The following is a 27,968-nucleotide window of genomic DNA, read 5'->3' on the forward strand; positions in this document are numbered from 1 at the left end:
TCAGTCTGGATAATCACCGGGGTTTAGTACACTCCAAGTGGCACTGCTGCTCTCCTAGCTGCACAGTCCAAGCGAGCATTAGAAACCTCATTATCCGCTTGGCCAATAGTCTGCCAATACCTATCCGGCATGTCGATAGCGGACCCATTCACGAGCTGGTCAAACTCAGCCTAGTTTTGCCCTCTACCCTCGGGCGAGTAAGGCCACACCCATTTCTAACCGACCACGACACAGTGGGAGATGTGGCCTCCTGGTATTCGGCCCTCGTGCGCTCATATATCCACTCGGTCTCGACGTTGGAGTCATCTTCTGGTACCATCGGGTTTAGGAATTTTCACCCAGGGACATCTATGGCGCCCCAATGCTAGAAACAGTATTTTCGGTATCCAATCCTGTCATTCACGATGTGTCTGTGGAGGTTATGGCCCTGATGTCGCTAGGGAATACAATAATCATAATCACACAAATGCAAGTGTATGAATCACACTACCAGTAATACAACAATCATGCACATACAACGCGCTCATGTAGGGCAACTCCGCTTATCAGGGAGCCACCAAACAATCTGCCCGAAGGCATATACTATGATCAGTCACTCCTCCTATCAGGCATACACATGATGCGTATGATCATGAATCATGGACCTATACTAAACATGTTATGTAGAGATGGGCTCTGTGCATAACATAGATGGCCTAGATGGCCTACTCACTACAAGTATGGGCCTATCAATGGGCCCTAAGGAGAGTGACAATGCAGACATTTAACCAACATTGTACTTACAATGTGGACGTCAAACCATCATTGCTCCCAAGGCATAGCCCACTATAGAGATCGTCACCTCAACCATGGTGGAAACATAATATGATGGGCCTTATATACATCCCGTTGGGCCTCGAACCATGGGCCTCCAATACATCAAATGGGCCTCAAACCATGGTCTCATATATATCAAAGTGGGCCTTAGTGGGCGGCCACAAATACATTAAGATGGGCCTCAACAAATGGCCTTATACAAATCAAAGTGGGCCTCAATGGACGGCCCACAAATACACTAAGATGGGCCTCAACACATGGCCTTAAAATAATCTCCAAAATGGTTGGACAGTTTGGATGAAACTCATGCATCACGGTAGGTCCCATAGGGATGGAAGGCATAGATAAATTACATACTTCATGGTGGAGGTCCACATTGATGAAAGGCGTGGACACAATACATACATAAGTGGGGCCCACCATAATGTTTATTTTCCACCCAACCTGCTGATGAGGTCACAAGGACCTAGGGCCCACTAAAATGTTTATTTTCTATCCAACTTGGGGCCCACCATAATGTTTATGCACCATCCAAACTGTTCATAAGGTCACTTGGACCTTGGGCCCACTGTACTGTTTATTTGCATCCAATCTGTCCATAAGGTCACGTGGACCATGGGTTGAGGAAAAACAAATTTCATGTTGATACAAAACTTCCGTGACCCATAAAGGGTTTCAATGGTAAGTGTCCAATCCTACTGTTTCCAATGGTGTGGGCCGCCTGAGCCTTGGATGAGGCTGATTTTTGGGGTGGGGCTCACAGTGAAAGGGGCCCACCCAATGGATGGAGTGGATATCCCACACACATCATGGTGGGGCCCACAGCTGGGATCATGGGTCCCTGCCAATTCGTCCGCCCGTCCCTGTGCTGCTGCCTTTGTTATTTTTTTTTTTGAAATCACAAGTCCTGTGGGTTTTGGTAGGTTGGGCCCGCCTCAGACAAATCGAACCTAGCCATTGGATTATATGACTCAATACAAATGCATCAAGCCCAATATTTGAGGGGTTTTGGCATACCGAAACATCAGGGGGGTATTTTAATGGTGAGAATTTTTTTATCCATACTATGGCCCGTTAGGAAGTCAGATTGGCTTCAAATTTTGGCTCAACGCCAAAAATGGCTTGAAAAAAAGGATGGACGGCTTGGATTGAGTACATACATCAAGGTGGGGCCTACATAAGTGGCCCACCATTTTCTTCTCTCTTTTTTTTTTGTTAGCTTGCAAGTACACACCCATGTCAATGCACATACTCCACGTTAGCCACACCCGTCCAGTGTCCAGGGACGCTAGACAGTATGGATAAACACATGCATTGTGGTGGGTCCCACATGGACGTGGCCCATCATTCTAATCAAGGTGGGTTCCACATAAACGTGGTCCACTTGACCTAGATCAATCTAATATTTATGTTTTCCTTCCATCCGGGCCCATCAATGGGCTGGATGGGGTAGATCCAACACATTCATCCGATGGGTCCCACATGAAATATGTGATTCATGGTGGGCCACACTCACCCTTTCACCATCATCACCATTCAACGAAAGAGGGAGAGGGAGAGAGAGAGAGAGAGAGAGAGAGAGAGAGAGAGAGAGAGAGAGAGAGAGAGATAGAGGGACCCTGCCACTATGGGCCCCTCATGGATACAACACATACATCAAGTGGGTCCCACAACAAGTGGGCCCTTAAAGATTGTAATTAATGGAGGATCACCCACCTTTCTTCCTTCTTCTTGCGCCCTTAGGCTCCTAAGCTCCTTGCCTTCATCTTTGATGAAGGTTGATGGGATTTTGATGGTGGGGATGAGAGATGAGAGGGTGGGCCACGCTTGGCTTGGGAGAGTGTTTGAACGTATGGAATTTTTGGGGTTGCTTAAGAGATTTGAGAAAAGAGAGAGAGAGAGAGAGAGAGAGAGAGAGTGAGATAATAGGAGTCATATGGATGAGATGATGTAAGGAAGGGGATGGAAGGGTATGGTTTAGTTTGAAATATTTGTAAAAGAGTTATGAGTGAGTTTGAAATTGTAAAAGGGAATGGTGAGGTGGAGAGAGAGAGTGGACTTTTGAAAAGGTAGGGATGGGTTGTTGTATTTTGGGTAAGGGTTGTACTTGACATTGATCGATGCGACATATCGTAGAGATTTCCTCGATATTCGCAACGTGCGGCGTTTTCTTCGAATTGAATGCAGGTCCACATCTTTTGGCTTGGGTATCGGTTCGGTGCGTGAGTCGCGATGTTGGAACCGCGGAGACGACGCGGTTTCTAAGATACAAGTTTCAGTTCGAACCGACTTAGGTATGCAGGACCCGGTTTAGGATCGCGTGCAAACATTGGATAGGGGTCGAGGATTGTCAGAATTCGACCAGAAGGACCGCGGAAGCCAACGGAACGGTAAGGACTAGGACACGGGTCTTACACATGTGTCATGCCAACATGTGTTTGTGCTAGTAGTTTTCGCATCTTATGTTCTTACATTCCTTCTACACTCCTACCAAATCTTCTTCTAATCATAACTCTAATGAGTTTTAAGGGTTGATGGTGTTTGATGAATCCTTAAGCTTATCCAACAAGTTGTAACCATCAAACTGGCACAGATCTGCATCAATCAGCAGCTGGACGACTTCTTTCATGGTGGGCTGAAGAGCTGGGGCCGAGCAAGTGCAACGGATGGCCATATTGAATTTTTAGGTTCTCACAAGGTCAATAAGTTTGGTCACAATTCTGACCAGAATATTTGGCCCATTTTACATGTCCGGTCCATTCACTCTATTTTACTAATCGATACCCTCAATTTGATTAGTTACTCACCGCGATCAGGCTACATATGAGAAAGATATTGGGCATACAAGATTGATCAACAATATAAATGAAATTTGATTTAAACATATGAAGTTATTTACTCTTCAATCGGGACTGATTTAGATGTCCAAAAATGATTAAAGGTTCAATTAGTAGATGTGCATAATAATTTAGTAAATTATTTTTTTCACAGATAAATTTCAATTTCCATTTAAAAATAACATTTTTTTTTTCAAAATGTATATTTTTTTACTATTAATTTTTCTTTGAAAACTTTTAATAAAATATCATTTTTATTATAAAATATTTTAAAAAAAATCTAAAATACAAATTCTAAATTTTTATTTTCAAAATCTCAAATATTTTCTTATATTTTAATTTTTTCTCAAGTATGTATACACACACACACACACACACACACACAAACACACACACACACACACACACAAACATACTATCTTTACCGACAGGTTTTATTTGTCAGTAAAAAAACCATTAGGGTTATTACCGACGATTTTTTTCGTCGGTAAAAAACATTATTAGTGACCGTTTTCATCCGTCGGGAAAACATTTACCTACAGAGGGAAATATTTATTTTTAGCGACAAAATCAATCGTTGGTAAAAGTATTTTTTACCAACGAAAAGGTGTTCGTCGGTAAAAGTGTCCGGCTTTTTGTGGTGGGAATTTTTTTGGTCGTGGCAGGAATCTTTTCCCGACGGTCATTATTTATTGGTAAAAATATTATTACCAACTATTTATTTCGTCGGTAAAAATATTATTAGCGACGGTTTTTATCTGTTGGGAAAACATTTACCGACGAACTATTTAGTTCGTCAGAAATATTTATTTTTAGCGACTAAATCAATCGTCGTTAAATGTATTTTTTACCGAGGAAAAGGTGTTCGTCGGTAAAAGTGTCCGGTTTTTTGGGGCAGGAATTTTTTTGGTCCTGGTGGGAATCTTTTCTTGACAGTTATGGTTCGTCAGTAAAAATTTTATTACTGACGATTTATTTCGTTGGTAAAAATATTATTAGCGATGATTTTTATTCGTTGGGAAAACATTTATCGACGGACTATTTGGTTCATTAGAAATATTTATTTTTAGCAATGAAATAATTTGTCAGTAAATGTATTTTTTTACAAACGAAAAAGTGTTCGTCGGTAAAAGTGTCCGGTTTTTTGTGGTGGGAATTTTTTGGTCCTGGCGGGAATCTTTTCTCGACGGTTATGATTCGTCGGTAAAAATATTATTACCGACGATTTATTTTGTCAGTAAAAATATTATTAGCAACGGTTTTTATTTGTTACAAAAATATTTACCGACGAACTATCTGGTTCATCGGGAATTTTTAACGACGAAATAAATCGTTGGGAAAAGTTTTTTACTGATGAAAAAAAATGTTGGTAAAAGCGGCGTACCATCTTTGGGAAAAAAGTTTTACCGATGAAAAATAATTTTGTCAGTAAAAATCGTCAGGAAAATTTTTTTACCAACGAAATTCAAATTTCTTTGGTAAAAGTCATCGGGAAAATTTTTTTACTGACAAAAAATAATTTAGTTGGTAAGAGTGGTTTTTTACTGATGAAAATGACTTCGTCGGCAATAATTTCGTCGGTAAAAGGCCTATTTCTTGTAGAGAGGGCTACTCCCAGTATAAAGTACAAATTCAAAAACCCATCCCTGGTCCACTTCAAACAACCATTACGAGTTGACTCGATGACTGTTTACAAAACCAGATTGCAAACTCAGTCAGCCGTTAGAGGAGGAAGGACTCAGGTTTCTATCTTACCATTAATAGAAGAAAACTTCCACCCAGGTATGAAGCTTAAAAACCCACTGGCTTCAATTGGAATTTCGTCCAACTCAATCACGAGTTGACTTGTCTAGTTTTCCAACTGAGTTGAATCTAAAATAAACCTCAAACTAATGGCAGATACCACCTCCAGAGAGTTTGAGAACCCTCATCTTGGAACCCAACAAATATTACTACAGTAGATGGTTTCCTTAAACCCTACACTCACCTGGATTGTAATTGAGAATCCCAACTGAGTCAACTCAGTAGTGACTCACTAATCTTATGATGTCTCATTCAGGTGCTGTTTGCGACTGTCCCCCATGAAGGATATTTCCCTTCAACCAATTCCAAGATCAAGTAATTCATTTAAATCACATGATTAATGACTCATGTGCACATTCTAACTAAGAACCTAAACGCATACTTATCTAATTTCTAAAACTCTTGAACTCATTTTGTAAAGACACCAGATCAAGGATAGAACCCACCCAAGGTGAGGGATATCCCACATGGCTTCCTCATTTCATTAAATTCTAAGGTAGTTTAAGCTTAAGTGTATAAAGACATTGTAATTGTGAAAATATTGAATGTGGTTCCTTTAGTCTTGAATCGACATTGATAATCATGTAGGAATGTCTTAAATTGTATTACTCTAACCTATCTTATAAGAATTGTATTACAATCATTATGCCATATTTGGAATTGCTTACGTACATGTATACTTCTACTAGTTGCACTAGGAGGTAATGGATCTTGTTCCCATGATAAGTTTGCTCCATTAACTCCTTATATATGCTAGATTAATTAGTTATAAATTGAATCTTTTATATTTTATTTTATTTTTATTTTTTATCAGAATGCTTAATGCCATATTATTTAGGAAAAAAAAAAAACAAAACAACATAAGTATCCAAGCACACAAGGTAAATAGTCTAATACAAGCTACTCTAGCTTTAACACTAGAGATGAGGAAAAGGCTCCAGAATATAGCTAAAGCAAGCGCGAGTAAACAAGCCAAACATAACAAACTGCACTTCAAGACAAAAACTAGAGAGAGGTATGTGTTGCTACTCAGAACTACTCATTATATACTAGAAAAATAGCTACCACTGCTAACTACTAGGATTCAAGCAATCCAACTAGTCCCAAAATCCGCTTTCATCTGCACAAGCTATCCCTCCATGAGCGAGACAACGATCCAAACCAGATTTTGAGAGTAAGAAAAGGAAGATTCCTCAAAATAAGAAATACCCAGTTGACATCGCAGCCAGCTGCATTTCACTACTGTTGAGCCTGCTTGGACTGATCACCTCCGTAACCACCACCATAACCACCAAAGGGGCCATTTGCCTGGGTGGCACCATAGCCATCACCCCTCCATCCTACATTCATATAGCCAGAATTCCCATTGGCATCACCATAGCCACTGCCCATGTAGCCAGTACCTGCCCCTTGTTGGTCTCCCCCACCACCACCAGCATTAGCATTTCGGGTGCTTGAAGCATGCCCCCCTAGAGCACCATAGCTGCTAGGATTAGCATACCCCTCGTTCCCACCATAACCACCATAACCATATCCCTGGTTCCCATAACCCGTGGCCCCACATGGAGATTGGCCTGATTGTGCAGGAATAGTCCCAGCACTACCAACAACAGCTGAACTAGGACCATTCATACTTGCAGCTCCATATACCTTGTATTTGCACCATAGCCAGCAGAGCCATATCCAGAAGAAGCTAATGAATCTAATGAATAATCATGTGTATTGCATATTAGACCCCAGTTATTATCGAATTTTACAAACATGACACAACGCCCTATTTTAATTGTGTTTGTGATGTAAGGTGAATGTACGAGCATGGACTGAAAAAGATACTAAAAGCATAGATTTAATGCTCAGGAATCACCAAGTTAAGGGACAGACCCCTGGGGACCGAGATCGAAGAAGTTACATGCCAGAGATCCGAGAAAATAGAGAAACTGAAGTTCAAGTGTCCTGAAAGTCTTCCAGAATTCAAGATCATAGGGTTCCCACCATCCGATTAGATTGAAACTGTATATATGGCCTGAGGACCATAAATTAACCGTACATGTAAAATTGCAGCCATTAGATCCCTCTGGAAGTAGACCAATGGACAGATCAGGACATAAAACATTGATTTGGTCCCACCTGTTATCTAGATATGCTTCAAACTTGGGTTTGACCCCTTAAATTAGCTAGAAGAAAGGATGGATGGATTATATTTCTCATAAACATCAAGATGGACCCCACTTCATGTGGCCGGTGTACACAGCAGGTGTACGCCCGCTGTGCACCGGACCACTCAAGTCGGTCAAACTCGGTTTGACCAAGCTCTCCATCTTTAAAACGGAATTTCTGTTTTCATTCCAGCATTCGCACACTGTCCATGTGGGGTGCTGATGTGGGCCACCATGAGTGTCTATTCGAGCAATCCGAACCGTCCATTCGAAGCCCAAGGACCATATGACCCAGAACTAGAAGAGGGAATTAAAACAGGATAGCTTGATCGGTTTTAACCGTTCAAACATGGAATGAACGGAAGCAAGAAAAGTTCTATGGGCCACACCAAAACTGACAAAAGTCATCCATACCCGACTGGTTTTGCGAGGGGAATCCAGTGGACGGAATGGAGTTTCCAAGAATCACCGATCATGGACCCCACCATCATCACAACGTAACTGTCTTACGCAGGCTTTGTTTCACGTTTGGACATAGTCCGATTTTTGCGAACGGTTGTACGACCATGGCGGTGATCGACCCGTCAATCTGAACCGTCCAGTAGCTATCCAAGCAAGTTTCTACCATCCTATGTGGTCGGATTTGTTAGTTTGGGCGATCCTACCTCTCGGATTCACTTCAAACGCAACCCATCTGTGCATTTTTGCTGAACAGAGGTGAGCAATTCGGTGTTATTTTTTGAATTGCACTGCATAAAGAAAGCTGGTTCTGCAAGTCTCCAAGCCGACCAACCTTGGTGGTGTTATAAAAGAAAGAGAAGAAATAAAGAGAGGGATCCATTCGAGTGGCTGGGAACGTCAGTAAGAGAGAGGGAGTGAGAAAGAATTCCTATTTTTTTGTTTATTTTCTTTTCTTTTGAGAATTATTTAATCAGATCCATGGTTAGCTAAACCTCTTAGCTAGGGCTAAGAGGTGAAGCTTGTAGCGTGATTGGGGTGTTAGCTTTGCTTTGATTTATGTTTATTGAACTTTCATAGATTCTAATTCACGGTCAATTCACTTCACTTCACGGTCAATTCCATGCATTTTGCGGGGTCAACCGTGTCTAGATGGGGTCAGCCCCGTGTGTCGGGATTGACCGTGAAATGCATGGAATTGATCGCGAAGTAAATGAAATGAATGAAATTGACCGCGAAGTGAATGAAATGGATTTTCGACCATCAACATGATGGAATCTTAGAAAATAACAAGGTTGGTTGGCTAAAGTAGCTTCTCCTACCCCAAAATCATATAGGGTACCTCAAGTAACTAATTTTGGTTTAGAAGATATTCTTGATAAATGAATAAAGAAAGAAATGAAAAAAAGAGTGAAAAAAATTTTATATGCTTATATATACATATTTATATAAATATGTATTAGAGAAAATTGTAGGTAGAATAAAAATCTCCATGTAAAAGAAAAAAATGCACAGACTGCCACCGCGGCAGTCTGTCTATGGTTATGGTTATAATTTGTAGTCATAGGGGGCCGCCAGATGGGCGTGGCCTCGCCGGACAGGCTAGCAACTGGCGGGGGGCCGGAAGTTCCGCGAACCCACCCTAGATAGTCCCTCTATGGCTACGGAATATGGTATCTATGGCTACGGTTATAATCCATAGCCATAGGTCTAACCGTAGCTTTTAGAAATCACGTTTCTGAAAAAGCAGGGGCATTTTCGACCTTTGGCAAGTCGTCCGTACAGCTGAGGCTTATTTTAGAGAGGTAAAAAGAAGTGGGCTTAAAAAGGTAAATGGGCCGTAAATGGGTCATACAGTGGTAAATCCTGAGGGTGCTCTACAGGCAACACCTTGGAGGAATGGGACAGGGATTCCCTGGGAAAGCCCTCCGCAGGAAGTTCTTGCGCTGGGAACTTAGGTGGGGCCGGAGGTGATTTTTTTGAGAAATCCACTCCATTCATCCATTTTTTGAGCTCATTTTAGGACTTAAGGTAAAAAATAACCGTCTCTAATACTCACGTGGGCCAAAAACGTGATTATTGAACGTCAACAATTGGAATATTCGTGTGGCCACAGAAGCTTTGAATCTGTATACTATTTTTGTTTTCATTTCATCCCAATATGAATGACGTTATAAATAGTATAGATGGCATATAAAGATTACTGTCGACACCAGGAATGTTTTAACAACAGGAATTTCGCTACACACATTTTCCTTTAGTGCGGCTTACTTAAGTCCCGGATCCTGCTCGATTTTTGTCACCAATCCTAAAATAATCTCAAAAAATGGATGAATGAGGTGGATTTCTCACAAACATTATGGTAGGCCTCACCTAAGTTTCCGGCTTAGGAACTTCATGCAGAAGGCTTTCGCATGAAATCCGCATCCGAAGGAATGCGGATCGTATGTGTTGAACGCTGACGTGGATTTCCTTAGAAAGCCTTTAGTAGGAAGTTCCTACGCAAGGATGCTGGGTGGAGCCTACTTAAATATATGTGAGAAATTCATTCCGTTCATCTATTTTTTTGAACTCATTTTAAATATGAGACCAAAAATAGGGTGGATACAAAACTAAGTGGGTCACATGAGAGGGAAAATTGGGGAAAGAAATTCCTACTTTTGAAACTATCCTGATATCCACCTTGATGTTCATGAACTATCTGTACCGTTTATAATATCATTCCCAATGGGATGAAGTGAAAACACCAAAAATATAGCCTGGTATAAAAATTTTATGGTCATAAGAATGCTTCAACGGTGCTCATTGAATTCCCATTGTTTCCTCTTTTGTGGCCCACTTGAGTGTTGGATACACCTCATTGTTGGTCACACGTCCTAAAATGAGCTTGTGAAAGGGCTAGACAGTGTGTATTTCTCACAAACATCTCAGTAGGCCCCAACCAGCATCCTTGCTCAAGAACTTCCTGCCAAAGGCTTTCATAGGAAATCTGCGCCTATTGACCGTTGCTTCTCATTGGTCCACATCATCACCGATGACCAAGATACATCCAATTTCTCTCTCCCAAATAGATTTTTCTTGCTAGACAACCCACTTTCAACGCATGGAGCTTTTATGGGCCCACAATGATTTATATTTTAGATCCACACCGTCCATCAATTTTTATACATTCCAGAGCATAGGGGTGTACACGAACAGAGCTAGCTCGGTTAGCTCGCTCTACTCGACTCGAAAATGCTCGATTCGACTCGGTTCGAAGCTGAGTTTGATCCGAGTTGAGGTGATTTTTTGAGCTCGAAAATGAGTTCAAGCCAAGTTCGAGCTAGCTCCAGCTCGACTCGACTTAGATAGAACCCAGCTCGAATCGAACTCGGATCGAACCAGTTCGGTGACTTGGTTACTTTGATATTGATGTTGCTCACCAAGTGTTTGATGAAATGACTCAACAAAGTATGGCTGATGGCAAGGAAGGTATGTACCTGAAACAAATACCCTTTTTTTCTTGGTTTTTATGTTGCTTAGAAGATGTTTGGTAAAATACCTTGAAAACCATTGCTGTTATATGTAATACAGTGGGATTTTGAACGTGCAGTCTAGGTATTTATGGAAATGCTGCAATGGCGAACTCGGCTCAAACTGGCTCGAGCTGCTGACCGAATTGAGCCGAGCTGGCCAATTAGGCTCGAGGACCAAGCCAAGCCAAGTTCGAGCTAGGGTCAGCTAGTGGCCGAGTCGAGTTGAGTTGAGGCCAGCTCGATTCAGTTCGACTCGTTGTACACCCCTACCAGAGCATGAGCCCAAAAATGAAGCACATACAAAGTTAAGTGTAACACACCATATAAAGTTATATATTAAACAACTACTTTTGAAACCTTCTTAATGTCGAGTTTGAGGTTTATTTGCCATCTAACCTTTTCGTAAGGTCACACAGACATGGGTGAAGTGAAAACATGAATATGAGTTTGATCATAGTCATCCGTGGCACAATAAGTTTTCAATAATAGACATTCAATTCTCACTATTTCTATGGTGTGGCTCACTTAAGGCTTGAATGTGTATCGTTTTTTGTCCGGTTCCCTGAAATAGTATGAAAAAAATTATGGCCGGTGTGGATTTGATACATATGTCATAATAATATTGGCATATGAAAGTTCCACTTGTCAACACTTTGGGTTTTCTTCTCTCGACCGCACCACCAGAGCGGATCAGGTGAAACCCCAACCTCACACAAGGAGGTACGGCACTTACTGTATTGCCCATCTTGACGTGTGTATTTTGTATTCACCTTGTTGGTCTATTTTTTCCTATCATTTTAGGGCATGCTTCCAAAATTTTAAAAGATCAGATCATCAGATGGTCCATACTTCACGAAACAGTGGTAATTGAACAACATACCATTAAAAACTTCCTAAGTAGATGTTTTGGTAGTTTTTGTGTACCATCCAATCTGTTGATAAGTTCACACAATCCTAAATAACTTAAGGGAAAAAACAAATATCTCCTTGCAAAACGGCTAATGGTAAATCACCACTTTCTTCCTATGGTATAGTAATGCTATGGTATGGTACACCTAATAATTGTATGTGCTTCATGTTGACATGGTAAGGGCTGCACTGTCTTGGGTGGAGCCGGGGTCCCACCTAATCGGCTCCCCCACCTCACATTGCAAGCAATGGACTTAACGCATGAAGTATACGTGGGCCTCGGGATGAAGTATTTCTTAGAACCACACCATGCATCTAGTTTTTCATATCATTCTAGGAAACAAGCTCAAAACTAAAGAAAATTTAAAGGTAAAGTGGACCACACCACTGAAAATAGAGGAGATTGATGTTACGAATGAAGACTTATTTGGGGCACATAAAGCTATGATCAAGATGATATTTATATTTGAACTTCAACAAGGTATTATGTGATCTTATGAAGAGGTTAGATGAAAAATAAGCCTAAGGGTTGGCCTTAGTTAAGTTTTACCAGCTGTTTGTACAATCCCCGCCCTTATTTTCTGGTGTGAAATACTTGAGCTTTGTATATATCTGATTTTTAAGCTCATGCTCTAGAATTATTCAAGAAAATTGATGGACGATATAGATCTGACATAAAAATTACGGTGGAACTCAGAGGCGTACGATTCACACTCCCCGCATTTGATAAAAGTCTAAATCATAGTATGACAAGGAAAAGAACTCAAAGAAACCTCCATGTAACTATTTTGAAAGCTCATTTTACGGTAGGAACAAAAAAATGAAGCAGATCAAAATGGTAGGTGGCCTCTATCACAAGAAATAATTGTGATTGAATCCCCATTAAAACGTTATAGGGCCACTGAAATGTTTATTTTGCATCCAACTTGTTGATAAAATTACAAAGACATGGACCAAGAGACTACAAAAATATCAACTTAATCCAAAACTTTGTGGCCCACGGTAAGTTCTTAATGATTGATTACCACTGTTTCCTATATTATAATTCACTTGAGATTTGAATCTGCTTCAGTTTTTTATTATTATTTATTATGCCTTAAAGTGAATTTTCAAAACAGATGGGCGGTGTGGATTTAAGGCACGTATATCACACTGGGCCCACAGTCAGTGATCCCACCCACCCAAGTCGATCCGGGTATCCACCGAAGCGGCTTGGGTTGCGGGAACTCTCCCGACGAATTTCCTGCCTTTCGCAAAAGTTGCTGTGTTGGGAAGCTAGGTGGGCCCACCGTGATGTTTGTGATAAATCCATCCGTCCATTTTAAGACATCCAATAAAAAATTTATGCAAATCCGGCCACACGTGAGGGAAAATTTGATTGCATGCCCTAAATTGAGCTTGCCAAACAGATGGACGGAGTGGATTTGTTAACTAACATCACTGTGGGCCCCACTTAACTTCCCAGCGCAGGATCCCGTCCCTAGCGTTAATGTAACTCATTAATTATAAACGCGTATGGATTTAGGGAAACGTATTGGCTACTCCCCTGCCACCAGCCAATGGCTGATGGTCGGTGCTATGTGGGCCCCACCATGATGTATATATTTCATCCATACCGTCCATCTATTTTTATAGATCAATTTATAGTATGGTACAAAAAATTAAGTATATCCAAATATAAAGTGTACCACATTAAAGGAAACAGTGTTGAATGAACAATGATCGTTAAAAACTTTTTGGGGCCACAAAAGTTTTGGATCAAGATGATCTTTGTTTTTTCCCTTCATCTGGGTCTGACCTAATAAACAGATTGGATGTCAAATAAACAGTACAGTGGGCCATAGAGGGATTGTAATGGTGTATATCCAATCACCATTGTTTTCCTGTGGTGTGGTTCACCTGAGATCTAAATCTCCCTCATTTGTTGAATAAAACCTTCAAATGATCTTTAAAAATGGATGAACGGAATGGATTAAACACATACATCATGCTGGGTCCCATAGAGCACCGACCATCTGCCACGGGCTGGTGGGTAGCCATCCGTTCCGGGATTTAGAAACACCATCCACACAAATAAACAACAATTGCCTTTGTTTACGAATTTAGAAACACCATCCATATAAATCAATAACAATAGCTTCTGTTCCAAAACGTCTTTCTTTCTACTGAATTCAAATTCAGGTGACTACACAACAGCATCCATGTCCTTCGTTGAAGAAGTCTCGAATACATCGTCCCATGATGAATTCGATTTGTCAGTCACTGTTGAAGATGAATTCGACATGTTAGATGCCGTTGAAGATGACTTGTTCGTCCCTATAGAAGATGAATTCAATATGTTAGCCGATAACTCGGACACGCTATCGGATAATGAACTTCACGTGCCCGTCGATGAATCATGCTACATGGTCCGCCATGGAAATATCACACGTTTTTATTGGCCAAGAACCTATGAAAAATTGGATGAAATACCATCTGAAGTCCAAGTGCCCATGCTATTCATGGAAATTCAGTTAAAAGAATGCTGCAGGAGGTTAGATGTATGGGGACATCGATCCGTGCCTGACATGGAAGTTTGCAGGGTGGTGAAGATGTGGGAAAAGCTTCAGTGTTTCTTGCAAGTCGAGATATCTAAAGCGCGTTTTGCTGGGATGGTTTCTCACATGGACATTCCTCTAACCTGTGTTGAATCAGTAGCCGTGAAAATTAATGACATGGCAAAAAAGGCCCTCCAAGTGGGAAAGAAAACGTTATATATTGTTGCAGAGATTGAGGTTTTGATATTAGTCAAAGAAGATGAAGATGGAGAAGAGACATTGGCTGCGGCACTGAGAGAATCAATTGATGATATGGCTTATCAGAGGACTAGTGCAGTCCCAGCATCAAAATCTTCAATCGAAGCGTTGGAAAGGATGACATTCAACAAAGATAAGTATGATGAGATCAAGTGTGCAATTTGTTTGAATGACTTCTCTACAGGGGTGGAGGTCATACGGATGCCGTGCTCACATGTTTTTGATAGTGAATGCATAATTAAATGGTTGGAGAAGAACCATGTGTGCCCGATTTGCCGGTTCGAGATGCCGTCTCAACAGTTCGAAGAGATTTGATTTTTTTTCAACGGTTGGTGTTCAATCACTAGTGTTTTCCATCTTGTAGTCCACATAAGACTTAGATCTACTTGATTTTGTGTTCATGTCCAAAAATAATTGTTTGTAATGATAGCACCTGGGTAAAACAAATATATTATGGTCGAGCCCACCATAGGGTGCTCAACAATCTTCAACTCCAAGGTGGAGGTTGAAACGGACTCTAAATTGGTGGTGGACGCCCTCAATGGGCGGTAGTGGAAAATTAGCTATTGGCTTGCCAGAATAGGGCGCCTGAAGAAGAGATAGCCTGTACCCGAATTACCCACACACTCTGAGAGAAGGAAATGGCCTGCCAAATGGGCTGGTGACGTAGAACATGTCACAAATGCACTCCTAGCATGCTTGGACCAAAAGAAGGTGGACCATAAATTGATCATTACTTTTGATCAGGGTATCGTTACAACGAACCGAACCGAACCGAGTATCAAGAATTGAACAGCATGAGAACTCGAAGATGAGTTCTTTTGAAGTGGAGGACGACTGATGTAGAGCGGGTCACGGACACTTTCATGTCCAGGATGAACCAGAGAGGACCCGATCGGAGGCGGAAGTCATCAAGACCGTTAGAACTTTAAAACAAGCATATCTCACAAACCGGAATGACTTACTCGACCTACCATATATGATTTTGGGTAGGATGAGCTACTTTTAGACAACCAACCCGGCTAAGCCGAGTTTCCTATGCCGAATTTGCGAGATTCCATCATATTGATGGTCAAATTCCATGTTTATTTCCGTTTTTACTATTTTTAGTAAGTTTTATTTAATTATGACTCTTAATTAATTGAAAAGTGTTTAGAAAAATTAAGAGAATAACATGGTTAAGCCACATAGGACACTTACTATAGATAGAAAATTTATTATTTTTAGTAAGTTGTGAATTTTAGGAGTTTTAGTTGTAGTTTGATTCTGAAATTTCTCCCATTGCTTATTATCCTGTTTAAAGGGTTGTAGGTTGTGAAGTGATTTATTTGAATCAATCAATTTATAAATTTTTATGAATACTATTTCTATTTTTCTAAAAAAAAAAAAAAAAAAAAAAAAAACGAGTCCAAAGAAGCTTCATAGATTCAAAGTAATTATTCTTGAGGAAGACGGTGATCGACCTCATTTCTAATATCAATTGACGTTCATCGTCACGAACCTTCTCTGGACTCCTCATAGAGACTTTTCGAATACATGAGGAAAAAGCAAGAATAGTATTCATGAAAATTCATAAATTGATTGAAATAAAGGAGTTCACAACCCTTTAAATAGGGATACTAAAAAAATAAAAGCAATATGAGAAATTTCAGAATCAAACTACAACTAAAACCTTATTCTCCTAATTTTAATCACGTTATTCTCCTAATTTTTCTAAACACTTTTCATGTTGGACACAACTCATAAAGCGCAACGAATGAAGAGTTATGATCGAACTAAAACTTATTAAAATTAGTAAAAATAGAAATAAAACATGGAATGTGCTGGTCGATATGCTGAAATCTCGCAAATTCAGCATGGGGAACCCGATTATTCTAGGTTGGTTGGCTAAAGTAGCTCGTCGTACTCCCAAAATCATAGATGGTACATCGAGTAACTCATTATGGTTTATGAGATATGCCTGTTTTAATGGTCCGATGATCTTGATGACTTCTACTTCCAATCGGGTCTTCTCTAGTTCATCTTGGATATGAAAGTGTTTGCAACCTGCTCTACATTAATTGGGTATTCAGGGACATCACGGATCTTCCGCTATGCATACGGGGCTGGTTGTGCTAGATAAGGTGGGGTTGGGTTTTATTAGAGAATCTAGGGTGGGGAAGGTGGCCTTTCCACTTGGTTCGCTATTGTAAATGGATATGATAGGCTGCTTTGTATTGTTTCCTTCTGATCTAGTGGCAGCCCAAATTGTCTAACCCTGTATAGTTATTCCCTTGGTGACGACGATTTATTTATTTTCTTTTTAGTTAGAAAAAATGCGGATCGTCTGAACACACAGAAAAATCCAGTACCACTGCTTGTCATTGGTCCACGTCATCACTGATGACTTAGATATGCGGGATTTCTCTATCCCAAATAGATTATAGAACTTTTAACATATGAAGCTTCTATGGGCCACATTGATTTATGTTTTAAATCCACTGTCCATTAATTTTTACAGATCATCCTAGAGCGTGAACTCAAAAATGAGATATATTTAAAGTTAAAATGGACCACACCACATAAAGCAGTGAGGATTGAATGACTAACGTTGAAACCTTCTTACCTCAGGAGGTTTTCAACAATAGGCATCCAATTCTCGATGTTTGTATGGTGTGGTTCACTTAAGACTCGGATCTGTCTTGTTTTTTCTCTTTTCCTAAAATAGTGTTTCTCACTTAAGACTTGGATTTGTCTTGTTCTTTTCTCCCTTCTTAAAATAGTATGGAAAAAAATTTGATAAACGGTGTGGATCTGATACGTGTGTGATCATGAACTTATGGGGAACATGAAAGTTCTACATGTCAGCACTTTGGCTTTTCTTCTCTCCACCGCACCACGGGAGCGATTAGGTGAGAGCCAGCCTCACACAATACGGTGCATCCCTTACCGTGTTGCCCATTTTGATGTGTATATTCTATATTCATCCCGTCCGTCCGTTTTTCCAAATCACTTTATGGCATGCGTCTAAAGTTCTAAAAGCTCCCATTATCAGGTGGACCTTACTTCAGGAAACGATGGTTATTGAATAACCTACCATTAAAAACTCTGTTGATAAGTTCACGTAATCCTAAAGGAAGGGAAAAAACAAATATTATCTCCATCCAAAACTTTTGTGGCCGTTAATGGTCAATCGCCACCTTTTCCTACGGTATGTTCCACCAGATAATTGTATATACGTTGCTTTTCGTACAATGCACTAAAATGATTTGGAAAAATGGATGGACAGGGTGGATACAGAACACACATAAAGGTGGGCTGCACAGTAACTCACTGGGTACGCTCTTACGGTACTGAGTAAACATAGTTGGATCCACCTTGAATGTATGTGGTCTATCCACGCGGTTCATCTGTTTTTTCATCTAATTTAAGGAGTTGAGATCAAAATTGAAGCATATCCAAAGATTAACTGGACCATACCACAAGAAACAGTGGGGATAATGATTTCCACCGTTGAAAACTTGTTACGCCCCACAGTGATGTTTATTTGTCATCGAACCTGTTCATAATATCATACAGACATGGATGAATGGAAAACACAAATATAAGCTTGATCCAAAACTTCCGTGACTCCCAAGAAATTTTCGGCAGTAGAAGTTCAATTCAACTGTTTCCTGTTGTGTGGTCAATTTGAGCAGTGTAATGCTTAATTTTTAAACTCAAACATTAAAATCATCTGGAAAAATGAATGGACGGAACAGATAGAATACATAAATCATGGTGAGCCTCACACAGTTTACTCAGCACGCTGAGCGTAAGGAGTTACTACGCAATCCGCTTCCCTTGGGTGGGGCCGGGGTATTACCTAATCCCTCTCCGCGGCTCACATAGCAAGCAACGGACTTTGACACGTGAAATTCACGTGGGCCTCCTGATGACATATTTTTTAGATCCACCCATCCATCTATTTTTTCAAATAATACTAAGGATATGAACTAAAAAACAACCAAACTATAAAGCTAAATAGACCACACCGCTAGAAATAGTAGAAATTGATACAACATTTTTTTTAAAAAAATTAAGGCTCGGAAGCATCTGATCAAGGTGATATTTGTATTTTAACTTCATTCGGGTACCTGTGATCTTATGAACAGGTAAGATAGAAAATAAGCCTAACCGTTTGCCCTAAGAAAGTTTCAACGGTGGTTTGTTCCATCCCCACAGTTTTTTCTGTGTCGTGGTACACTTGAGCTTTGCATATATTTTATTTTTGAGCTCATGCTCCAGAATTATCCAAAAAAATTTGATGGACAGTGTAGATCAAACACAAAAAATAATGGTCGAACCGAGAAAAGTTCCACACTTTAAAAGTTGTATTGTGTAGCTAACAAACAATTTGATGGTATCTTGTTAGCCAAGTCATCGGAAAAGTTGCATTGTGTGGCCAACAGGAGAGAAATCGGGCGTATAGTGTTAGCGAAGTCATCGGAAATGACACTTGGACGGATGAGAAGCGACGGCACTAGAATTGCCTTGGAAACGGATTGGCTACTACCCCTGCCACCAGCCCGGGGGCTGATGGTCGGTGCTCTGTGGGCCCCACCATGATGTATGTGTTTCATCCATTCCGTTCATCCATTTTTTAAGATCAATTTAGGGCTTCATGCCAAAAATGAGAGGGATATAAATCTCAGGTGGACCACACGACAGGAAAACAATAGTGATTAGATATCCACCATTAAAATCCTCCTAAGGTCCAATGTACTGTTTATTTGACATCTAATCTGTTGATTAGGTCATACATGCCCAGATGAAGGGAAAAAACAAAGATCAACTTGATCCAAAACTTTTATGGCCCCAAAAGGCTTTTAATGGTCGACGCTGATTCAACACTGCTTCCTGTAATGTGGTCCACTTGAGATGGAGATATACCTAATTTTTGGTCTCCTATAGTAAAATGTTCTGAAAAAAATAAATGGACGGCATGGATGAAACACATACATCATGGTGGGGCCCACATAGCAATGACCATCAGCCATTGGCGGGTGGCAGGTGGAGTGGCCAATCCGTTTCCAATTGCCTTCGCCTTCTTATGCAGGCGAACAACACTCATCCGAGGAGATAGAAGTCCAAATCATAGAATGACAAGGAAAGGAAGTCAGAGCGTGGCAGACACTTGCCAGAGATGAACGGCGGGCTCCAAGTGGTTTCTAATGGCGGGCATTTAATTATCACTATTTCCTATAAGTATAGCAAATAAAAATATAGCTGTAAGTCTACTTCTTTCAAATATCTAATGGCGACCTTTGTTCTTAACTTTTCTGGCCTTGGCATATCTAATGGTGATTATGTGAGCCTTGGTTGGTATGAGGTATGGTGATTTGTTCTGTTTATGAATGCAGCTTTCACTGCTTAGGTTTTTGATGTAATTGTTAATCTATATGTTAGAAAGATGATATTAGAACTGTGGTGTCCTAACTACAAAGCAACCTGCAAATTTCATGCATAGGTCTTTGGGTACTATCTATGAGTGTTGTCACAAGGTAGTTAATCATATAATCTCACTACAAGAAAAACGGGCAAAGGCTACGGCCAAAAACCATAGCAAAATTCTTTTTGCTACGGATATAATCCGTAGCACGTCCGTCGCTATTGGTGAGGTAGCTAAAGGTATAGCTGCGGATTATATCCGTAGAAATATATACCAATAGCTACGGATATAATCCGTAGCAATAGACACCAATAGCTACGGATTATATCCGTAGCTATAGATAACAATAACTACGGATTATATCCGTAGCAATACCTTTAGCTACCCCACCAATAGTGACGGACGTACTATAGATCATATCTGTAGCAAAAAGAATTTTATCCGTAGCAATAGATACCAATAACACCAATACTATCCGTAGCAATAGACACCAATAGCTACGGACAAAGCCGTAGCTATAGCTACGGATTATATTTATAGCTATTTTTTTTTTTAAAAAAATGTAATAATACGACCTGTTTCCATTGCAAGAACCTGCTATGATTGATAAATCATCTAAGCTTAATGCTGATAGAAATAGTACATAAAATGCAATCAGAAAAAAAAACAAAATTGATGCATTTATTACAAATAGCAATCAAATCATACAATGCATCCTACATTCACATTTCTAAATAAACAATACTTCACTGTGCTTAACTTATCATAAGAATTACAACTAAGGCATGCCCTCATGTGCAAGAAACAAATACACTCCAACACAGTAAACACCCTCCATATGCATTCAATAATGCTCACGTTTTTATAGAATTTTCTTCCTTCAGACGGTTAATTTCAGCAAATGCAGAAGATAGTGCTTTTTCTTTCCTTGAAACTGCAGATGTAACTTCTATGGACTTCGACACAAGATCACTTTCAAGTTCTGAAACCCTTGCCTTGAGAAAATGAATTTCATCATCCACCGACTTCTTTAGCTTGTCAGCCTGTATAAAACAGCATTTGTAGACACAATCAAACAAGCATGCCTTTGTATACATCTTAAAAGGAAGAAAGACAAAAAAAAAAAAAAAAAAAAAAAAAAACTTATATATGAAGAAATAAAAAATGTACCTACAAATCTTCTAAACTATGGCAAAATCCAACATGAGTAATGTGTTCAAACTTAGGATGGACTTTTAAACTCAAAACCTAGGTTTAAGTTAAAGTTATAGGTTTAGGTTTAGGTTTTAGGTTCAGGTTAAGGTTATAGGTTTAGGTTAGGTTTAGGTTATAGGTTATAGGTTATAGCTTTAGGGAATTGAGAATAGGTTAAGGTTTAGGTTATAGGTTATAGGTTATAGCTTTAGGGAATTGAGAATAGGTTAAGGTTTAGGTTTAGGAAATCGGGTTCGGGTTCCAGATCGGGTTTAGGTTTGGGTTTTCAAGTTTAGGTTTAGGTTTAGGTTAGGGAGTTGAGATTAGGATTAGGTGTAGGTTTGGGTTTAGGTTAGGGAGTTGAGATTAGGATTAGGTGTAGGTTTAGGTTTAGGGATTTGAGAATACATTTAGGTTATAGGTTTAGATTTAGGTTATATGTTATAGGTTATAGGTTTAGGTTTAGGTTTTAGGTTTAGGTTAAGGTTAGGTTATAAGTTTAGGTTATAGGTTATAGGTTAAGGTTTAGGTTATAGGTTTTGGTTTAGGTTAAGGTCATAGGTTTAGGTTTAGGTTAAGGTTTAGGTTATAGGTTAAAGCTTTAGGGAATTAAGAATAGGTTAAGGTTTAGGTTTAGGAAATCGGGTTCAGGTTTGAGATCGGGTTTAGTTTGGGTTTTCAAGTTTAGGTTTAGGTTAAGGAGTTGAGATTAGGATTAGGTGTAGGTTTAGGTTTAAGGATTTGAGAATACATTTAGGTTTTAGGTTTAAGTTTAAGTTTTAGGTTTAGGTTGAGGTTATAAGTTTTAGGTTTAGGTTATAGGTTATAAGTTATAGCTTTACGGAATTGAGAATAGGTTAAGGTTTAGGTTTAGGAAATCAGGTTCGGGTTCAGGATTGGGTTTAGGTGTGGGTTTTCAAGTTTAGGTTTAGGTTAAGGAGTTGAAATTAGGATTAGGTGTAGGTTTAGGTTTAAGGATTTGAGAATACATTTAGGTTTTAGGTTTAGGTTTTAGTTTTAGGTTAAGGTTATAGGTTTAGGTAATAGGTTATAAGCTATAGGTTATAGCTTTAGGGAATTGAGAATAGGTTAAGGTTTAGGTTTAGGAAATTAGGTTCGGGTTTGGGATCGGGTTTATGTTTGGGTTTTCAAGTTTAGGTTTAGGTTTATGTTAGGGAGTTGAGATTAGGATTAGGTGTAGGTTTAGGTTTAGGGATTTGAGAATACATTTAGGTTTTAGGTTATAGGTTTAGATTTAGGTTTTAGGTTTAGGTTAAGGTTAGGTTATCGATTATAAGTTTAGGTTATAGGTTATAGGATATAGGTTATAGGTGAAGGTTTAGGTTATAGGTTTTGGTTTAGGTTAAGGTTATAGGTTTAGGTTAGGTTTAGGTTATAGGTTTAGGTTAAGGTTAAGGTTATAGGTTATAGGTTATAGGTTATAGGTTAAAGCTTTAGGGAATTGAGAATAGGTTAAGGTTTAGGTTTAGGAAATCGGGTTCGGGTTTGAGATCGGGTTCAGTTTGGGTTTTCAAGTTTAGGTTTAGGTTAAGGAGTTGACATTAGGATTAGGTGTAGGTTTAGGTTTAAGGATTTGAGAATACATTTAGGTTTTAGGTTTAGGTTTAGGTTTTAGGTTTAGGTTAAGGTTATAGGTTTAGGTTAGGTTTAGGTGTAGGTTATAAGTTATAGGTTATAGGTTATAGCTTTAGGGAATTGAGAATAGGTTAAGGTTTAGGTTTAGGAAATCAGGTTCGGGTTCGGGATCGGGTTTAGGTTTGAGTTTTCAAGTTTAGGTTTAGGTTTAGGTTAGGGATTTGAGATTATGATTAGGTGTAGGTTTAGGTTTTGGGATTTGAGAATACATTTAGGTTTTAGGTTTAGGTTTAGGTTTAGGTTTTAGGCTATACGTTAAGGTTATAAGTTTTGGTTTAGGTTTAGGTTTTGGTTTAGGTTTAGGCTTTAAGTTTAGGTTAAGGTTATAGGTTTAAGTTAGGTTTAGGTTATAGGTTATAGGTTAAGGTTTAAGTTTAGGAAATCGGGCTCAGATTCGGGATCCGGTTTAGGTTTGGGTTTTTAAGTTTAGGTTTAGGTTAAGTAGTTGAGATTAGGCTTAGGTGTAGGATTAGGTTTAGGGATTTGAGAATACATTTAGGTTATAGGTTTAGGTTTAGGTTATAGGTTATAGGTTTTGGTTTTGGTTTAGGTTTAGGTTATAGGTTTAGGTTAAGGTTATAGGTTTAGGTTATAGGTTTAGGTTAGGTTTAGGTTTAGGTTATAGGTTATAGGTTATCGATTATAGCTTTAGGGAATTGAGAATAGGTTAAGGTTTAGGTTTAGGAAATCGGGTTCGGGATCGGGTTTAGGTTTGGGTTTTCAAGTTTAAATTTAGGTTAAGTAGTTGAGATTAGGATTAGGTGTAGATTTAGGTTAAGGGATTTGAGAATACATTTAGGTTTTAGGTTTAGGTTTATGTTTTAGGTTATAGGTTAACGTTATAGGTTTTGGTTTAGGTTTAGGTTTAGGTTATAAGTTTAGGTTAAGGTTATAGGTTTAGGTTAGGTTTAGGTTTAGGTTATAGGTTATAGCTTTAGAGAATTGAGAATATAGGTTAAGGTTTAGGTTTAGGAAATCAGGTTCGGGTTCGGGATCGGGTTTAGGATTGGGTTTTTAAGTTTAGGTTTAGGTTAAGTTGTTGAGATTAGGATTAGGTGTAGGTTTAGGTTTAGGGAATTGAGAATACATTTAGGTTTTAAGTTTAGGTTTAGGTTTTAGGTTTTAGGTTAAGGTTATAGGTTTTGGTTTAACTTTAGGTTTAGGTTTTAGGTTTTAGGTTTAGTTTAGGTTTAGGTTATAGGTTATAGGTTATAGCTTTAGGGAATTGAGAATAGGTTAAGGTTTAGGTTTAGGAAATCGGGTTCGGGTTCGGGATCGGGTTTAGGTTTGGGCTTTCAAGTTTAGGTTTAGGTTAAGTAGTTGAGATTAAGATTAGGTGTAGGTTTAGGTTTAGGGATTTGAGAATACATTTAGGTTTTAGGTTTAGGTTTAGGTTTTAAGTTATATGTTTTGGTTTATGTTTAGGTTTTAGGTTATAGGTTTTGGTTTTGGTTTAGGTTTAGGTTTTAGGTTATAGGTTTTGGTTTAGCTTTAGCTTTAAGTTTTAGGTTTAGGTTAAGGTTATAGGTTTAGGTTAGTTTTTGGTTTAGGTTATAGGTTAAGGTTTAAGTTTAGGTTACAGGTTTAGGTTAGGTTATAGGTTTAGGTTATTGTTTATAGGTTAAAGTTTAGGTTATAGGTTAAGGTTCAAGTTTTGGTTATAGGTTTAGGGTGTGGTTTAGGTTAAGGGTGTTGTCCCTGCAAACACAGATATAAACACGGCCTGCTCCAATTGGCCAGGCCCTTCCAATGCTATCCGTAGGAAATAGATAGCTTCATCATGGTCATAACAGCAGTTCCCACTTTCCAGGGACCCCCACTCAACATCCGGATAGCTTCGACGGACATCCGGATCTGCTTCATTAATTTCGAGATAATATATAAACATGGGCCTATCCAAATGGCTAGGCCACCCATATTTTTGTCCATAGGAAATGAACAGCTTCATCATGGTCATAACAACGGTTCCCACCTTCCAAGGACCCCCGCTCAACATTCGGATAGCTCCGACGCACTTCCGGATTTGCTTCATCAAGTTCGAGATAATATATAAACATGGGTCTGTCCAAATGGCCAGGCCACCCATATTGTTGTCCATAGAAAATGGACAGCTTCATCATGGTCATAACAGTGGTTCCCACCTTCCAGGGCTCCCTGTTCAACATCCAGATAGCTCCGACGCACATCCGGATCTACTTCATCAATTTTGAGATAATATATAAACATGGGCCTGTCCAAATGGCCAGGCCACTTCATCAATTTTGAGATAATATATAAACATGGGCCTGTCCAAATGGCCAGGCCACTTAATCAATGAATCATATAGTATGAAGGAAAGAAGACTCACCAATTTAGCAAGCAAGGAGAGAAAGTGTGAGTGCTTGGAATGTCGCCCTTTCTTTGAATAATGGATGCAAATTCCACAATGCAATCTGAGAATGAGTAAGTTTTTTAGTTTCTCCGACAATGCATATGGGCACAGATTTACAAATAAATAAAATTTAAATCTGCCTTCTAAATTGTACTTACCGATAGTTGGAATTATCGTAACAATCTCCCCTAGCTTGAGCTTGAGTCTGTTTTCTATTATAATTAGTGAAATCAATATGAACTTACAACAATAGATACCAGGTCTTTGGTCCAGGGGTGATCCACAATAAAAGGTACCATTTACCATGAACTAAAACCATATATTATCTATACCTTAATAGGACTCACTAAAAGGATAATCTTTCAATGATGGCCCACTGCTTCTGATAATCACTACAGGGGTAAGAAAATTACAAATAGTAAGACTCATGAGATGACATATATACAAATAGTGACAAGACTAGCTAGTAATGACAGGAGGCTAAGACATAAAATTATTTATGAAGAACAGGAAAAAACAAAGATAAAATAAGTAGTTAAAAACTTTACCATTTCAATATTGAACCTTGTAGTGGCAGCATTAAACAACTAAGATTGGAAAAGAATATGAACTTTCAAATAAAGGATGAATATGTACCAATTTGAAGCTCATATCCTACACCAACTTGCCAACAGGAAAATACAAGAGGACATGCCCAACTGGAAATGGAGCATAGATCTGTTATGTTTGTAATAATTCTAAGAGACTGGTTTGCATAAATAGCTTCCTAATCGCTGAAGAGATTTCAAAAGCAAAATTAGTTCTAGCTTGCTAAATTATAAAACATGATATAGTAAAAAAAAACTTCATAAATGCCCATACCAACACAAGTACCATTCAAAACAATGAAATGCTGAAACCAAACAGAAAAAATGGTGGAAAATATTCACAATCTGACTCAACTCACACAAAAATGGAAAAGTTCCTTAGTTATCTTGGGGTTTGTTGTTTGAATGCTAGCATAGCACAACAATCCATAAGCATGCACAAAGCGACTATAAACATGGCATGTGTACCACATTACACTTTGTAGTTCCTAAAATTGAGCATGGTTGTGAAAGCCACTATAAACAAGAGACCATTGGCATTGTTATATATACCAAGGATAGTAGTATATTCAATTCAACTCACAGTATCTTCATGTCTGTCATATTCTCCAATGGAGGGAAGCCCAAATGCAATCCACTTGGATTAAACATTTTGTTTGGGAACATGAACCAACGTTAGCCTCCTGATCTAGCTGACATTCTCTAACAAGCAATCACCTATGAACCTTCTCTAGCTTGCTAGATTCACTTTTCTCTTATTTCTTTTTTCATTTCTTCTACAATTATAGACTTCAATCCCCATTTATTTCTTCTACAAATCTGAGCAATGTTAACACATTTAGCCAACATGCAGTCTGATCATAAGGAAATGGAAAAAGAATTAATTAGCTGTACACGACATGATAGACATGTCAGGGAAACCTGCTGCATCCAAAGCTACTCGAATTGTTGCAACACATATCAGTGGGACTGACAACATCTGCAGCTGCTCAAGCCTATTTGAAGCTGAGAATAAAAACAGATGAGGAGAAAATCAGTGTAAAATCATGTCATAAGATCTGTCTTCATAGCGTTTGTTATTACCTATGCAACAGCCTGTTTACAAGCAACGAGATATAAAAGCCCAAACTGTATTTTAATTAACTAAAATGACACAAAACTGAATCATGGAAAGAAAAGCTTTTGACAGTGATACTTACATTCCTTTGGATGGGGAAACATTTGATGATTTAAGTCACTGGAAAAAGGTTGAACACATTATATTTCGTTCTAAAAATTTATAATTTAGCTAAAGAAGAAAAGATTTCTCTATAATACATACATTAATACCTTGCTAGGATCGGAACCTTCACCAATAACCTCCCCCTACTCCTCATATAACTGAAAAACTTCCACATCTCCATCCTCATATAGTATCTTTGAAGCAGATATCATTCAACAAATAAGTCTTCAAGAAAGGGGACAGTTTGGATAGGGATAATTAAGAGAAGTACACAAGTCTCATGGTTTACCACATGTTTCTTCTTTCCTGGGTTATAAGGTTGCACAACACCTTCATAAAACCTGCAGGTAAGAATGGTAGAGTTTACAAATTCAATCGCCTTCACTGGTTCAAGATTAGTGATAAAAAAATACCTTCAAGACATTCACACAATGGTCCTCATCATCAATTGATAGTTTGTTTTTTTTTTTTTTTTTTACTAAAATAAGCAATGATACTAATTTTATGAAATCAATAGAAAACAGAACAGGAGTATTAGCCAGATTGAAATACATTTCTGTCTAGACATGTTTCTTCTTTGTTATCCAATTCTAATTGGATCTGATATTCGGTTGTCATTGGAGCAATGGATCTGAAAATCGAACCATTGTGCTTGCATACCTGAATCCTGTGCACTTATACCTTATGCACATGAAGTAGTTGGTAATTACCAGCTGCAAACCTGTTTCTATTTTGGCAT

General features: G+C 38.9%; 1 protein-coding gene and 2 long non-coding RNA genes across 3 annotated transcripts; all 3 read right to left on the reverse strand.

Moving 5' to 3' along the window:
- Positions 1-6,695: 6,695 nt before the first annotated feature.
- LOC131249706 (glycine-rich cell wall structural protein 2-like) lies at positions 6,696-7,088 on the reverse strand. The gene has a single exon (XM_058250481.1). It carries the CDS (start codon positions 7,086-7,088, stop codon positions 6,696-6,698), a length of 393 nt encoding a protein of 130 aa, XP_058106464.1.
- A 13,769-nt stretch (positions 7,089-20,857) lies between these two features.
- LOC131250111 (uncharacterized) lies at positions 20,858-25,482 on the reverse strand. Its single transcript, XR_009173069.1, has 2 exons — positions 25,397-25,482; positions 20,858-21,242 (listed from the first exon to the last, which is right to left on the reverse strand). It is a non-coding gene; the product is annotated as an uncharacterized LOC131250111 (long non-coding RNA).
- A 1,209-nt stretch (positions 25,483-26,691) lies between these two features.
- Positions 26,692-27,685, reverse strand: LOC131250112 (uncharacterized). Its single transcript, XR_009173070.1, has 4 exons — positions 27,519-27,685; positions 27,337-27,423; positions 27,207-27,244; positions 26,692-27,002 (listed from the first exon to the last, which is right to left on the reverse strand). It is a non-coding gene; the product is annotated as an uncharacterized LOC131250112 (long non-coding RNA).
- Positions 27,686-27,968: the final 283 nt, after the last annotated feature.

Source organism: Magnolia sinica, chromosome 6 (assembly GCF_029962835.1).
Source record: "Magnolia sinica isolate HGM2019 chromosome 6, MsV1, whole genome shotgun sequence".
NCBI classification, from domain to species: domain Eukaryota; kingdom Viridiplantae; phylum Streptophyta; class Magnoliopsida; order Magnoliales; family Magnoliaceae; genus Magnolia; species Magnolia sinica.